Here is a 16,155-nt window from a genome sequence, read left to right as displayed (position 1 = left end):
GGACTGAGACAGGTTTGTTTGCGACAGATGTGGCTGGCTCTCCTGAGACCAGGTCATACATGAAATATCAATAAGGACAAAAGTGTGAAGAACACCTTCACACTGAGCCTCCAGCAGGGTGGCAGAAAGAGACAGAGAGAGAGCGTGTGCGAGAGAGAGCAAGTGAAAGTGGGAGAGTAGAGCAAAGAGGAGAGTTTGAGAGACAGATGCAAAAACAAACCTGCTTCTGCCTCGCTGCATTACAAGACACTGATCTAACTCATCCTGAAAGCACATTGGAAAATTATAACCACTGAAAAACAAACATCATAAAAAAGGGCCAGGATTGACACAAGCACAACACAAACATCATCCTGCTCTCTACAACAATGCTAAACTGGCTGACAGGCGAGGGCTATTGACCAAAAATATTGACCATAGCTCTGTTCACATAGTATGGCCCCTGGAATTGGCCGCCATAGCAGGCTGAACAAGAGAACAATCTGTGTTTTCAGATTAATGGAGACAGAGCTGCACATCCTGACAGCCACAGAAACACAATACTATGAGGATTCATTTAGATTAGACAGTTCTGAAACACAGAGCACTGTGGGTTTGTAGACTCTTGCCAAGAAGTGAGGCGCTGCTTAATAGGGTGGTAAAAAGCATCTATAAAGCAATAACTGCTTTTATAATACTGTGAAAACATACAATTGTACAAAATGTTCAATAAATAACTGAACTTATTGTTACTAATAATCACAATAAACAATTCTTCTGCCAAGTAATGCAGTTCATTTAGAGTAATGCCAGGTAACCTCTGAGTGCTGTAAAAAGACAAAAACTTCAAGGTGCCACACTGGGCACTGCTTATCCCAGATCTACCAAATTAATGGACATGTGAAGCTTGTAAGACATTGAAGTAACATATTCTTTATGTACTCTTTCCTTTGTATATCTGTATTCTTTTAATTATATGTTTGACAGTGAATCCTTCAGTAAATATTTGAGCCTAGTTAATCAGCTTAGTCCTAGTAGTAATAAAACGGTATAAACATAATTCAGTTCAGAATTGTTTCGAGGTGATCAGGTGTGCGTATGTTGAATATTTTACAGTGGATTCAAACACAGCCCAGCCAATCAGATTTCAGGACCAGAACTATCCATTTTACAATGATGCACAGCACTGTGCAAAAGTCAGGGACTTTCACTTCATTCAGATCTTCATTTATTTAATTTCCAGTCAAAACTGTCATTAAGTACAAGTTATTCAGAAATTATATATTTAACAGAAAATTACACAGAAGCCTCAAAACTATACATTTTCATTCTTTTCAGGAGACTTCTGTTTTTTCATCTGCAGGGATATTTTTCCACACCTCCAAAGTTCAGTCTTAGAATTTTCTGCTTCTCACAATCCAAGTAATCCCAAACACATGCAGTGATGTTGAGGTCAGGACTGTGGGGTGGTCAGTCCATTGTTCTGAAAACACCAGCAGCTACTTTGTTTGATTTGCAGATGTTCTTTTTTGTCTCTTGTTTCAGAAACTCCTGTTTTTCATCTCCTTAGAGGAATACCTCCTTAGAAATATCTCCTGAAAAATGAATACCTTGTACTTAACGGCTGTTTTGAGTGAATATTAACTAAATGAAGGGGGGGTCTCAGACTTTTGCACTGTACTCTATGTACTAATTTTTAAGCCAAAGTAAAACGCTAAAGCTACTTTCAATAGTTCCTCCAATTACATGTGTGTAATCAGTGTATTTGTAAGAATAATTATAAAACCATACCAAAATCAAATAAAATCTTGGTGAAATCTGAAATTTCATGATGTACTGAATCAATTCCAAAAGCATCATAATCAAATTTGATCATTTACACTCTTACTCCCAACTATAAAAGACTTAACAAGTCAACTGTATGGTACAAAAAAAGCAAGTAATGTTAGAAAAAATGTATATAGAAGTAATTGTGTGTATATGAATAAGATTTTTACAATTACCAATTACCACTTTGGTACCAGTCACACACTCATGCCTTAAATCATACACGCAGTCAAAAGCTTTAACTATCCTCATCATCCAGAGCAGGGTAGGAGAATGGTGGGGGTGTGTGGACGGCCGCATTTGGAAAATCAGCCTTATGTTTATGCACATTTTATGATGTCTACGCTGTGCACTCTCCAGCAAGCGTGTAATCTGCGGGATATGCAAGGATGGAATAGATGCTGCCCACACACACCCTTACTCACCGAGAACAGTAAGGAAAAAGCTGTTACATGTACATTGCTGAAAGAGAGGCCATTAGCCCTGTATTCTCTATATGTGCCCCCGTTGCTATTGTTTTAGGGTCTCAGTGCTGCCTGTACCTCCACTAATAGACTGCAGCCTTAGCTTTTGCTGAGCTAACATGAGTAAACACTTTATGCTCCGAGTGGTCCATTAGTCTAGCAGTCTCCCTGTAATTTATAGAACATGACATTAAGCTAGAGAACGCACAAATGACACTGTTGTTTTGTCCTTTGCTGACAGATGAACTTCATCCTGTTTATTTGTATCATTCGCATACTGCGGCAGAAGATCAACTGCCCTGACATCGGGAGGAATGAATCCAACCAATATTCGTGAGTGCCTTGTCTGCTATCTCTGACATTTTTCAGTAGTTAACCTTTGAATGTTAATATTTACATCATTTATTTCAGTAACTCGCCATACAATTACTAGGGATGCCCCTGACAGGAATTCTGGGCCACTTTTTCATGTTCTTATCTGCTATTGCTGATATGTAAACATGGTAGAAGGGTCTACATTCACCAGGATTAGCATTAAAGAGAAATATACATTATATTAAATATAGTTCAATATGATTTATCTCTGTTGGGTTACAAATGCATTTTAGTGCAGTATTACAGCATCTCCTAAATATTCTTTTCTTCCAGTTTACAATAACATCAAATATTACTTTGAAATATTGGTCAAATCTAAAACATGTGTCTGATGCCAATAAATATTTTTAAGGAAATTATATGCTGATACCGATATGCATCACGTATCACTAATAATTACAGAATTTTATTGTACAGTGTGTGCATATATATATATATATATATATATATATATATATATATGTATATAAATTCAGATTACACAGCTAAAATCAAGCTTCTGGTTGCGGTTACTTTCATACTTTCAGAGTACACCGACAGGACAAACACAAACAAACATCAACATTCTAATGTTTGCAGTTGTCCTTAGAATGTTCAAAAAAAGAATTTACAAGTAAAATGAACTAAGTGAATGGGTCTGAAGTCTTGCAGCAATCAGACGGGGCATGGCACACCAACCAAACATTTGTGTTTGTCCTGTCGTGTACTCTGGCCTTTAATCAAGCAAATTCACGAACCTCTGAAGAGTGAGCCAATAAAAAACAAGGTGAGCTGTGGTCTCTTCTGTCTGAAAAAAACGAAATGGAGGAACTGCTCCTCAGTTAACATAATGTCATTTGTCACTTATAACTGCAAACAAATAATCGAATTAACTAGTTAGCGTTGGCTGTTCAAAGAGCTATTAATTCCCCTCAAAACGACACCATATCAGTATCACCCATACTCGCCAGATTTGTGCTGCACCGCAAACAAAAAGAGGCCACTGTCCAGTGTGACTGCAGCTTTAGCCTTGGATAATACATTTAGTCTCAGGTTAATTACCACAAGCCCCATGCTACATGTGTTTTTCAGAGAGCGCTAGTGGGGTGTTTTCATGGGGGCTTCAGCACTGGCTAGCACCCCCATAGCGATGTGCCTTGATTTGTCCATCTGATTAGCTCTCCGGTCGCATTGGCACTAGGATGAGACACAAATAACATTCAACCCATCCAGAACTAAAGTTGAGCAGTTTGAGGATTGGTTGGCAGAAGAAGTGCAAGCCTATGAGCATTTATCCATTCCTTCTTTAGTGATAGTGAGTATTCATTCTTGGAGAGAGAGAAGGAATGTGAGAAATTTCCTCTTCACTTTCTGTACATTCTAGTTTGGACACTGCACAGGATCACATTATGTGGAAGTATGTTTAGGGTTAATGCATCTTCTGTGCATCTTCTGTGCACTTCAAGGTCCACTCATAGGGAAGAGGACAAGAAATTTTTGAAACCTAACATGTAAAGGCCCTGACCTCCAAAGGCACAACGAACTTGCGTAGTCCTTGATCAGGACTACACAGTGAAGGGATACATAGGAAGCATTTTAGCTTACGTAATTTTAGTGCAAGGCGCGAAAAGAAAAAGGCATTTCTGGTCCTTTTCCAGCACCCAGCGGCAAGGGAAGGCTCGTTGCACTACATTCTCATCTCTGTAAATGTCAGTGGCTCATGCCACAGCTATCCACATGATTTAATGTCCTTTGTCCTTAAGTAGCTTTCTGTGATGCAGCACTCATGAGCCTGGCTACTTAAAGCCCCTGCAATTTCATCCCATCACTGCTGATGTTGTTATTACAATATTACATATTCTGTCTCCACACCTGATAATAACACACACTGCTTTGGAAGGCAGCCCTGGCCCGCTAATGCCTGCAGGTTACAGATGAAAGAAATTTCTCGCCTAAAGCCCTTTGTTTGTTTTTTTTTCATTTTCGCTCCACAGGAGGCTGGCTAAATCGACGCTGCTGTTGATTCCGCTCTTCGGGATAAACTTCATCATATTCGCCTTCATTCCAGAGCACATAAAAACCGAGCTGAGGCTGGTGTTCGATCTCATCCTGGGGTCATTCCAGGTATGAGCTGTTTTTCCAGGCTTTTCAAGCACAAAGCTGGATTCCAACACATATGAGATGAAATGAGAAACCCTCAGGATGATCCCACAGTTACGAAAAAAGAACTGTAGTAATACACTACGAAACTATATGATTTCTAGTTTTTAGTATTCTGTATAAAGCTTCAATAATAATCTATAATTAGAGATGGCACTAATCCAACACTGGCTATCAGCAGAAAATGCTGAATGGGATATCGTTGGGGAAAAGAGAAAGAATCCAATCCAATCCTGCAACATCACATATAACAAATACACTATCAGAAGACACATGTAGGTTCACAGGTGGTTTTGGGGTGTAAATAAAATAGGTACATTTGTGTAGTAGACATTGCAACCTCTGATTCCTATTACTACCACTATAAAGTAATCTAAGGTGGCAGGTTTCTCTACAAAGAATCATTTCACACCAAACCACTTTGAATAAATTTGTTGAGATTTCAGTGGCTGAATTTTGTAGGTTTTTGCGTTTTTCTTGGCAAAATCTGCTGAATTTCCCTTTAAGTGAAGTATATAAATTAAAAATAGCTCATTTTAAAGCTGGGTAGTTTTTAAAGAAAAAATATAGCGCAAAACATTTAAGGTTTCCATAACAGTATCGGTATTGGAAAAGAAAAAGTGGTATCATACCATCACCGCTATAATACTTCCACCTCTATTATTCATGTTGTACTGTCTTATAGTAATCTATAATACTTGTTTAGTAAACTGTAGCAATTGTCCCAGTTCGCTTTAAGATTCTCATATGAATAAGGGCACGTTTGTCTATGGTACCTATCAGGCCTGCACGACAGAAAAAAAAAAAAAAATCACATTAGTGATATCATTATTGTCATATTGTCAATAAGATATGCCTTACACATTTAAACCACAATGGTGTACTTTTGATGTGTGTTGATTAAAGACAGGCATTAGTTCTTTAAAATTATTTGTTAAAGCACAGAAATGCATGAATTCATAGAATACTCATTTAAAATGTGAGATTTAGTCAGGATACTCACACGTATCACATATGGTATCGTTCAAAGTATTACAATAATTTCTGCAAGTCTTTTCAAGTTGTTAAATGAATATATTTATCTACATATTTAACTTTATTTTAGTTACGTGCCTTGAGATTTGTAAATATGGCGTATATACACCTGCACCATATCACGATGCCCTAGTCCAGATCATCTCTTGATAGAAATGTTTGAAGCCTCACTTCACAAGTGTGAACTGTAAATATCTCAGTTTGGCACACCTTGGCTGCACTCCAGATGCATTTGTTTCCTGATTTCACTCCTCTGTTTCTGTTTTCGACTAAGCTAACTGAGCACAGGGTATAATTAGGTCTGGTTCAGGCAGAGCCTCCAGACTGGCGGGCAGCGCTGCAAGTGTTGCATTCTGGGAGGCCATGTGTCCCCTCAGTCAAATCAGCTTATTGTCTGTTTCAGGAGTCGTAGAGGAATAGCCTCCCATATTCTAATTACATTGGGTCACAGTCATGTCCCATGAATAAATGAACTGGCAGGCGTCCCCAGCCATCTAGCACGGTGTAATTAATGTGCGCAGTCCTCGAGAGGCGGCGCTGAACGAATGAGCTTGTAACGACCCTCCTTGATACAAGTATAAATAAGATGTCTTTACTCTGCTTACAGGGCTTCGTGGTGGCCGTCCTTTACTGCTTCTTGAACGGAGAGGTAAGTGACTGGTCTGCATTTTTTATTAAAATGTAAAAATAACAACAAAAAAGACAAAACAAAAAACTTGTAGACTTTGATAAACTGCTACTTTAACAAGCTCAGAGGCAAGCAGCTTTGGGCCCAATCGGGGATAAAGTCTACCCGCTCTTGCTAATCTTGTCCTGAAGGTCTGTAGGGAAGCGTGTCAGCATACTCTGAGCTCTACTTCCCTCATCGTTCTTCACTCCAGCTCCTGCTATCATTTAGTAGCTCTATAAATTCACTAGCCAGGAAAGCCATGCTGGAAATAGCTGTGCTGTCAGTGATGCCCTTACCCTTCGCTAAGGCAGAAAAGTGCCTACTTCTGCCTTAATCTGCTCTTCTCCTTTAATAAGGTCGTTGCATTTATTTTGATATATTCAGAGCATAATCTAACAAAGCTGAAAAAAATATTTTGAAAAAAAATATTCTGAAAAAAAAGGTTTTTTATAGTGTGTGTATCACAAACCACTTTGAGCATCAAAACAAATGTACAGGAATATATTTCACACTGACAGCTCCAAGGAACCTGAATACATTTTTCTTTGTTTTCTTTCTAATTAGGTTAATCTTTGCTATTTTGGGATCCAATTTTTAAGCTGTGTGCTATAGTATCTATATTTATATATCTTGTTTTTTCATTCAGATTGTGCTTGATGTTTAATACAACACTCAATTTTGGTATCATACCAACAATTTTTTATACGCTACACTATGTTCCCTGGGACTTTCAAAACAAACAAAAAGCGCCTTTAGTGAATCTCGCTCTGAAACAGACAGTTTATGAACTCACAATGCATCCAACAACAAAGGCAGCATGGATTATTTTTTATATAGTGATAGACAAACCAGAAACACACAAAGCTCCAATTTCACATGCTTATCCATTTTAGTATGAACAACGTGGACATGCACACTAACTACTGTGGGGGTAGACTAATCAGTTAGAGGGAACAAAAACTCTGTAGGTGAGACGTAAGGTAAGACAGGGTAAAACATGGAGTGATTCTTAGTGTGGGAATATTTCAGGCAGATCTGGTACAGTTCAAACTATATGTGAAGATTTATGGTTTGTCTAAAGGAAGATGGGGAATGCAGAGCAGAACCGAACACACATATCCATCTTCCTACAAATGAAAACTTAATGAATTCAGTACTGTTCTGTGTTGTTTTAACCAAATGTGCTTTCCGATTTAATGCATAATATATGCATTAAACTAGTGATAGTGGATCGACAAATTTATTTTTGACTGAATATTAGCATGATGAAATTGAAATGCATTTATTAATATTACTTCTATAGTGTCTTTTCAGTTTCTCATTCTGTGAACTAAAAAAAAAAAAGGTTTTGTCACAGAATTCAAAACCTGTATTACTTATATGAGGGGAAATGAACTGATATCATTGTTTACTTTTTTCCCACACTGTGTTAAAAGTAACCTGCCATGTAGGGGCTGTACTTCAGCCTGGTCAGCTCTCATTCACTGTGAGCTAGTTACATGCTGTCACAGGTACCACGAGGGTGATTAAAATAATGTGTTACTGTAAATTAAATACATGGTACAGTAACAGTTTTCAGGGTTAATCTTGAGAAAAATCTCTCAGATAGCAGAAATGGCTGTGGAACTGTGGGCTGTAGAAGGTGACTGGAAACATGTTCTACTTGAATCTGTTTAACAACATTAAAATTACATTTTACCCTACATTAGGTTGTGCCTCGCACATTCCTATGCTGATTTTGCTATGACACGATCTAGCACATCTTAGTGTCTCATAAGCATATGCAGAGTATTCAATAAAACATAAATAACTGAATATATGAAAAATTCATCCTTCTTTCTTTTTGCAGATGAATTTCTCTTTGACTTCAGTATTTCTCTTTGCAGAACATCATGCTTGTCACCCTTTGTGTTTTTTTAACAAGTCATCCCAACAGTGGACTGACCTGTCACATTTCCTTGTGTATGAAGACCTTAATGAGCCTTCAGCTTCCACAACTAAGACTAAATTCACTCTGACACAGAGGTCACAGCAAGAATGTTACATTACCAAGAATTTATTTGCCATTTTATACTGCTTTCAGAGTGTATTATTCATCATTCCATCAATGCGCCTGTTCTTGCACAGTGAACTGAGATTGATCTATGTTTACACATTGCCAAATTAGTGCTCAAATTAGGCTGCTTTTTCCATGTGCATATTATTCTGTTCACAAAAGCTACTGGTCTGAAAACAAAATCACATAAATGTGGTCCATCCAGATGTAAAAAGATCAGCTTGTATGTCTTGTGACTTTTGGGGAAAGGACTTAAGCTAGATTAACCTGGATATGTGAAAACTAATTTGAATTGACTGCCCATTAGGGGTGGGAATCTCTAGGCACCTCACGATTCGATTACGATTCAGAGGGCTGCGATGCGATTGTAAAACAATTATCAATGCATCTCGATGCATCTTTTTTTTTTCCATCATTTCTATTTTCTCACTGTGTGAGGACATGGTAGTTTTAAAGTAAACTATTTGTAATGATCCATAAAGAATTTACTTCCAATATCTTTTATTAATAGAACAAACGGAAGTGATGTGGCAAGTGAACTGGAAGGCTCTCATTCACTGCTTTTGGAGCACATGAGACGCTGCTGCCACTCATTTGCGATAAAATGCGCAGTAACGGTGAAATAAGATCCAGTGGTAATGGATGTCCACGCAGCACGTTACAGCCGTCCTACCCGTTTTCTTTAGTGATTTTATAACTTCGGTTTTGGTCTCGTTGTAGAGATGGCGGGGATCGCTGTGTCAGTAAAATATCTTCTAGACAGGACGTGTGCAACATAGCACGAAAGCCCTGTTTCGCAACGACTGAGAATTGGCGTGCAGACTGCAGGTCACATAGCAGCGATGCGTTATTCGCATTTATAAGCAGCGCAGTTGGTTTCTTGGAATGTTAAATCTGCAACGAGAGACTGTCAAAACACTAAAAAGTTGCAGAGATGAAGTCTCTCTCTTTCGAATTTTCCCAGTCTACCTTAAATGGTGCCGCATTTACATTCGGCGCCTCAGTCAGAATTTAAGGTTGAACGGGAAAATATGAACAAGAAGCTGGAGAATAAGAAGGGACGAAAAGCGGCTACAGTTAAAGCTTAAAGCAGAGTGAAGTAAATCTGCGCTCTCGTTTATATCGTTTAGCCTATACTAGCACATACTGGACATAAATATTGTGGCTCCCAAGTTGGTTTGATTTTTGTTGAAAGGACAAAATGGCTGTTCTTAACATTTGGGTTGTGACTCCTGACCTGACCTGGCTTTTAATGCAGAGGGTGCCGGTCGGATTTCTCACTCATCCAGTAGGGTTTTTGTTGTGTGCCGCCACAGACTGTCCCGGCGCTGCACTTACCCACGTCCAAGTTCTGCTTTTTGCGTTCCGTCAACCTTACGTTATAAATTGAATATTTAGAAAATCGATTTTTGACATTTGTGAATCGATTCAGAATCGTTCACGTCCACATCGCGATGCATCTAACAATCGATTTTGTCCCGCACCCCTACTGCCCATCTAGGCAAAGCCTGAGCTAAGCTTTCTGTCAAAATGGCCATTAAGTACTAGTTATTCATTCATAAAAAAAAGGAAAAAAAACATTAACAGAAAAGTAAACAGAAGCCTCCAACATGAAGTATATCAAATTTATCAGTATTTAATGCCTACATTCTTTACTTTTGTGCATCTGCTGCCACTTTAACTCTTCGATCCTTCCAATCTTTAAGCCAGCCACTTACAGCTGAGTGCTCCCAACAACAGCTGTTCCCAAAGGAGTCACTGACACTATGTTGCCCCCCTTTAAAGAGACACTAACATTTAAACACACAACTGCCCAAGTCACCTTTACGGCCTTCCATATTTCTCTCATGTGCATCTAAAATGTCTAAAGAAGATATTTCTGAGACTAAATACGAAACAATCCACCTGCATAAGGACGGGGAAAGTCAAAGGACAAGAAGTGAAAAAATGTTTCCAAAACTAGAGTTTAAAAAAAATGACTAAAATATATAGAGAAAATTGGATAACCATGTAAGACCTAGTAGACCACCAACAACTGTGCAAGATCTGGTAGACCACCAAAACTGTCCCCATCATATAAACAGCACTTAAAGCATTGAAAGAGAAAGAGAAAATCAAGCTCCTCTCTTGCTTCAGATCTGAAAAAAATTACAGGTGTTTCTGTTGATCCTTCCACCATGAGATGACAACTCAGCGCTGAACAGATGTGTAGCTGTCAAGAAGAAAGGAAATAGAGAGAAAACAAGGACATTTGCAGTAACATTGAACAGAACATCACTGAATGTGTTTGGGATTACTTAAATTGTGAGAAACAGAAAATGCAACCAACTTCTACGACTGAACTTTGGAGCTGTGGAGAAATATCCCTGCAGATTTCTTTGAAAAACTGAAAGTCTCCTGAAAAGAATGAAAGTGGTAGGCAAAGTGTGGACCCTCTAAATGAAAAATATCAGATTACATTTTGTTGTTCTAATTAAATGTTATTGTTATTATATTTATTTTTTTAGGTACACACAAACATTTACACTCTTTGTGGATTTATATTCATACTTCCATTTCATTGCTGTCTCTATGTTGGTTTTCAGGTCCAGGGTGAGATAAAGAGGAAATGGAGGCGGTGGCACTGGAGAGGTTCCTGGGCTCAGATACAAAGTACCAGCACCCATCCATGGGTAGCAACGGCAACAACTTTAGCACGCAGATCTCCATGCTGACCCGGTGCAGCCCCAAAACTCCCCGTGCCTCCACCTGCCATGACGAGTCTTCCATCACTGTGTAACTCAGCAGGGCTTCAGTTACCAGCCGCCATTTTGCATGTGGCCATTTGGGAGAAATAAATCGTGCTTTTGGGCACCAAATGGTTCATGAGGTCCAGTCATATGACACAGGGACAATCATCTAGTGTAGATTCACTCATGACGTGTCATACACTTTTGTGTGTGCATCAGAATAATGGATGGAGAAGTTCAGATAGCCTGAGGGTTCCACAAGCACTCCATACCACATTCTCTTTTAAGATTTAAGCTACAGCGAGCTTAGAGGTGAACATATAGAAGAGGTTTACACAAATTCTCATCTGAACTGTCCTCTCACAGGACTTCATCGCTACATGAGGTTACAATGATGAATCAGAAATGCTGTAACTGTAACGTCACAAGACATTGTTGACCTTCTTTGCCATATCTGCCTAACTTCACAGTATACTAATCACAGATATTAGAACCTGACATGGGTTAAGTACTGCTTAATCAGGAGTAACTGGGACAGCCTAAAAGGTGCTAACGGCAAGAGTAGACCTTTCTGAGTAAAAAATAACTACAACGGAATTTAAGTAATATAAAACTGACAGTGTTAATTTTATATTACCACATTCTGTTTCTTATGGACTCTTCTTTATTTTTCTTAGTTCTGAGTGTGTTAAAAGGGATGTACTTTTTACAAAACAATTAGCTTGGAAGTTCAGTAATGGTAGCAACTTCACTACACAAATGTCCAGTGTGCCCCTTTCAGAAATAGTACTCATCAGCCAAGATGTTCAGTGTCACATGTTTGCTTCTTATGTTTTGCACTGGAAACTACAAGCATAAATGTACTTACAAGTCTAACAAGTAATGGAAGCTATCTATAAAATGTACCTTCAAGCCTCAATGTTGTCCCTACTTTTGTCCATTTTCATAGATAAAAGCATGTACTCTATAGCGTCAGAAACTACAGAAACAGGTCTATTTGAGACTATTTACCAATTCAACACAATTTGAGGCAAGTGTGTGATGATTCAGGGAGCATTCTGACAGCAAGTCTAAGACTAAATGCAAGGGGCACTGTGGCCCATGGCTTAAAAAGAAGCAGGATGACAATGTGAACGACCTACATTTCTAAACTGACATAATAAACAGAAAACTCATATTTCTCACATTCAGACTGTGTTAATATTTATATCATGTCAATTTAAGTGCATTGTTTAAAAGTGTGAACACAGTGCAGGCTAGAAGAGCTCTTTTCAGTTGCAGTTCCATAGACATCACTAAAAAGCAGTGCGCGTAAGAGCGTTTCAAAAGGTGTCATCTGAATGGCTACTCTGGCATGTGGTGTGCACAGTGCTAACTCGTGGCTATATGCATCCATTACTTGTTAGTTAAATTAGCCTTGTAGCTCCAGTGCGTAACTGAGGACCAAACTTTGGACATCAAACACCTAGGCTTATCAGCTGTATTTGGGGTAAGGGGAAAACTGTAAATTTCACTTTTGGCCACACCATGACTTTAGATCAGAGCTTGGAATATGTGTACTTTTGTCAGATAATTGCTGCTTAAGTAAAGTAACTTCTATACTGCACATGTCTGACTGTGACTGAATGTGAATGTGCTGTGCTTGCGGGACCCACTCAACTTCATATCTAGCTAACTAGCTAACTGCACATTAGCTAGTACAGCAGTGGGTTTGAGTCCTGCTCTTGCAGTCTCCCAGAACTACACATTTGTTTACCCATTGTGTTTTCCTCCATTTTGACCTCATCAGGAGTTTCACAGTAACTCGACTGTTGAGTAAAGGACTTTTCACAGGCATTTTTTCAGGCCAAAAAGAGAACATGAGAAGAAAACGGAAGATGAATAAATGGAATCCTGAAGTAATAGCAACAATGACTTTGTCAGTTTAGGAAGTGTAACAAAAGGTTACTCTCTGGCTACATCCCATTCTACTAAGAAGACAGCACAGTATATAGAGCGGTTCAGAAGGTGTTTTTCCACGTCAAATTCGAAGCACTGCTTGCTCATTTGCTTGGACTGCAACCATGACAACAGAGCTCCGATTGGTCAGCCTGATTTTTAACGCATCCGAACAACACAAAGTCAAGCTGGTTTCCAATGAAAGATTTTGCCAGCATTACAGTCCATTAGTTTTGGACTTGATGTGAAAGTCAGCATTAATATACATGCGTTTTGAAACTTGACTTACATCTATAAAAAATCACAGTCACACTACTATGTGCAAGACAGGCACTATAAGAGCAGGTTTAGGAACCACCATTGTACAGTACAGTATCTTATAAAAAAAAAAAAAGACAACTTAATCTAGACAAATCAGAGGAAATGAGACTGACTGACAAAGTGGAGGAAAGGCAGAAGGCATTCTCTGCTTGGACTTGTTTTCTTTTTGTATAACTCTTATGTGAGGTTAATGAGAAAAAACACCAAAAAAGAACCAAACATGGATTGTTAAATATCCAACATAAATGTATATACATGGAGATACACTGTAGAGAGAAAATGTGACATTTCTCCCAGACACATTGTTTTTCTAAGTATTTTGTGGACCATTTTCTAAACCACAGGGTGTGCATATAGTGTGTGTGTGAGAGAGAGAGTGTGGGAGTGTGTGTGAGAATAAGTGATAGGTTTGGAAGCTGAATGCCCTTCTCTGCACTACCATCATCATTCCTTTTCATCCAATCGGTGTCCATGTTTGTCCCGTAATCACGTTAGCATCAGTATGTCATTTTGTATCGCTGCAGCAAGACAGGACATTTTTACTGCTGAATGTAGGATCCCATTCAGCACTGCGAGGCAAACAGCTACAGAGAAGTTTAGATCCAGAGGGTCACTGTCATTTAAAGCCCGATCCACTCATATCCTTTTATTTCCGAAAACATGTTTTCCCCCAATGGCTGAATATGACTATTAAAGCTGGTCGTTTAGTTTGGAACATAAATGTCAAAGAAGCAGCTCTTTTCTAATGATAATTTCTGCTAGCATACCTAAGGGTTTCTGGTAGTATGTAGGCGCTATGCTAACAGTGATTCACACAAGCATTTTTTTTGGTCGTTCTAGATTAAACCTGAACATTTAAAGCTTGTAAAAGACGTTTCATTTCAAGCTTGTGACAGATGTCAGCATATTTTACCTTGTAACCGTTTTACAGGGACTCTCAGAAAAGAACACTGGCTTAGAGCTGCTGCTGCTGTTTTCCACTTCTAACACCTGACTGAAATTAGGCTACCGCTTGTATCCAGTCAGTGACGTATCTAAAACTTCAATGAGGTCTTGAGTGACATATTTCCTCACAAACATGGTAAATCAAAATGTGATTAGTTGATCCCACTGTCACTTCGTAGACTGGTGTGTAAGGCCTTCAGCTGAGCTTTATGTGGCTGCATCGACCTAAAACCACTGGGGGGAAAAAAGTCATGATTCGATAATTTTCCATAGGGCATTTTATAATTCATACCCTTTTGTTTCCAAAAGGGAAAATCTCCGCAAAAATGATTTGAAAACGCTACATTTGTTAAAACCTTGTCATATCAAAAACTGAGGCTACAGATGGCATAAAAACACACTAGCAGGGACTTTCCCCTCTGCTTCTTTTGTTTTGCCATATTGTACGTATCGAGCAGGATGTTGTGTTTTTAAGTGGTATCAAACCTGTAGTGGTGAAGTTCTTAGATGCTGAGCCCTATCTTAACATTCGACATGAACAGGTAATATAAATCTCCTGTCAAATGTCCCTCATATAGACCATGAAATAGCTCCACATGTAATATTTATTTGAACAAGTCTATAATTGTTTGAACAGTCCCGCACTGACCAGTGAAGAAAACAAACAACATTTTAATAACTAATTTTAATTTTCAATATTACTAAAATTATTTGTAAAGTTGTAGATTTTGACGCTTCATTGTAGAAAGTCCCTCCCCAGAACCTAAGATTAGGAGTCTATAATAGACATACAAATAAATTGTAATGATCTGAACTAATTTTATTTCCTCTATACTGGTACAGTGGAGAAAATGTATATATAGATATCTCACAGCCTTGCTTGTCTGTCCTCATCTGCAATTAGTGTACAGGTCTTTGGCCCGAACAGCTGTGGACAATCAATAAGACTGACCTACATGCTGTACAAACCGCCCATGCTAAAGCGCAATGTGTGTAACATTTGAGCATCTCTGTGTTAAAGTATTTACATTGTTCCATCTCTGAACTCATCAGGAACACAATAATGAAGTGTGTTTATATTGTGCTATTACACAAAAAGAGCTCTTTTCTATCTGCTGTGTTTGTGGATAACCTATTTGGTGAACTGACTGACGTTTAACAGAAGGAAAAGCAATGAAATGATAAAGAATACGTGGCCTGCTCATCGATGTGTCCTTTTTCATGGTTTTAAGGGCCTGAACTAGCAGCTAGTTCAAGTCCAAGAAAGTCCTGGAAAGCAGCTTATTTGAAATAGTCTTTCAAACTGGGTCACCTCAGTATAAAAATCATTTTTTGACTTGGAATGTTCTCCTTCATGTCATTTTGTGCAGGTACAATGTAAAATAAACTTTGTATAGTTCTGTTTCACAGTGTATGTAAATCAGCTGTATAGTTGTGTCTGAATGTTAGTGTCGCAACAGGGATATTTTGCAGATTCTATTTAATGCCTAAAAAAAGCTTGAAGTCTCACATCACTGTCCCACAGTGTTTTGTCATTTTAAACAACACAAAGGTGAAGAGCCAAATGACCTCTCATTTATTACCATGAAGAATGTATGTTCTTACGTAGAGTAACACAGAAAGTAATATAGATTTTGTTTGTGCTGAATGTTTTTTTTTTGTTGTTTTGTTTAAAGG

General features: G+C 38.5%; 1 protein-coding gene across 1 annotated transcript in view; it reads left to right on the top strand.

Moving 5' to 3' along the window:
* vipr1b (vasoactive intestinal peptide receptor 1b) overlaps window positions 1-12,451 on the top strand; it is a 117,535-nt gene extending 105,084 nt beyond the window's left edge. The window contains 5 exon segments of the mRNA XM_036558727.1: window positions 2,512-2,603; window positions 4,619-4,748; window positions 6,427-6,468; window positions 11,131-11,167; window positions 11,170-12,451. Coding sequence (XP_036414620.1) covers window positions 2,512-2,603; window positions 4,619-4,748; window positions 6,427-6,468; window positions 11,131-11,167; window positions 11,170-11,324 — 456 coding nt within the window. The 3' untranslated portion in view covers window positions 11,325-12,451.
* Window positions 12,452-16,155: the final 3,704 nt, after the last annotated feature.

The sequence above is a fragment of the Colossoma macropomum genome, unplaced genomic scaffold (assembly GCF_904425465.1).
Source record: "Colossoma macropomum unplaced genomic scaffold, Colossoma_macropomum, whole genome shotgun sequence".
NCBI lineage: Eukaryota > Metazoa > Chordata > Actinopteri > Characiformes > Serrasalmidae > Colossoma > Colossoma macropomum.
Note: the sequence above shows the minus strand (reverse complement) of the source record. Positions and strands in the feature narration are given on the sequence as shown.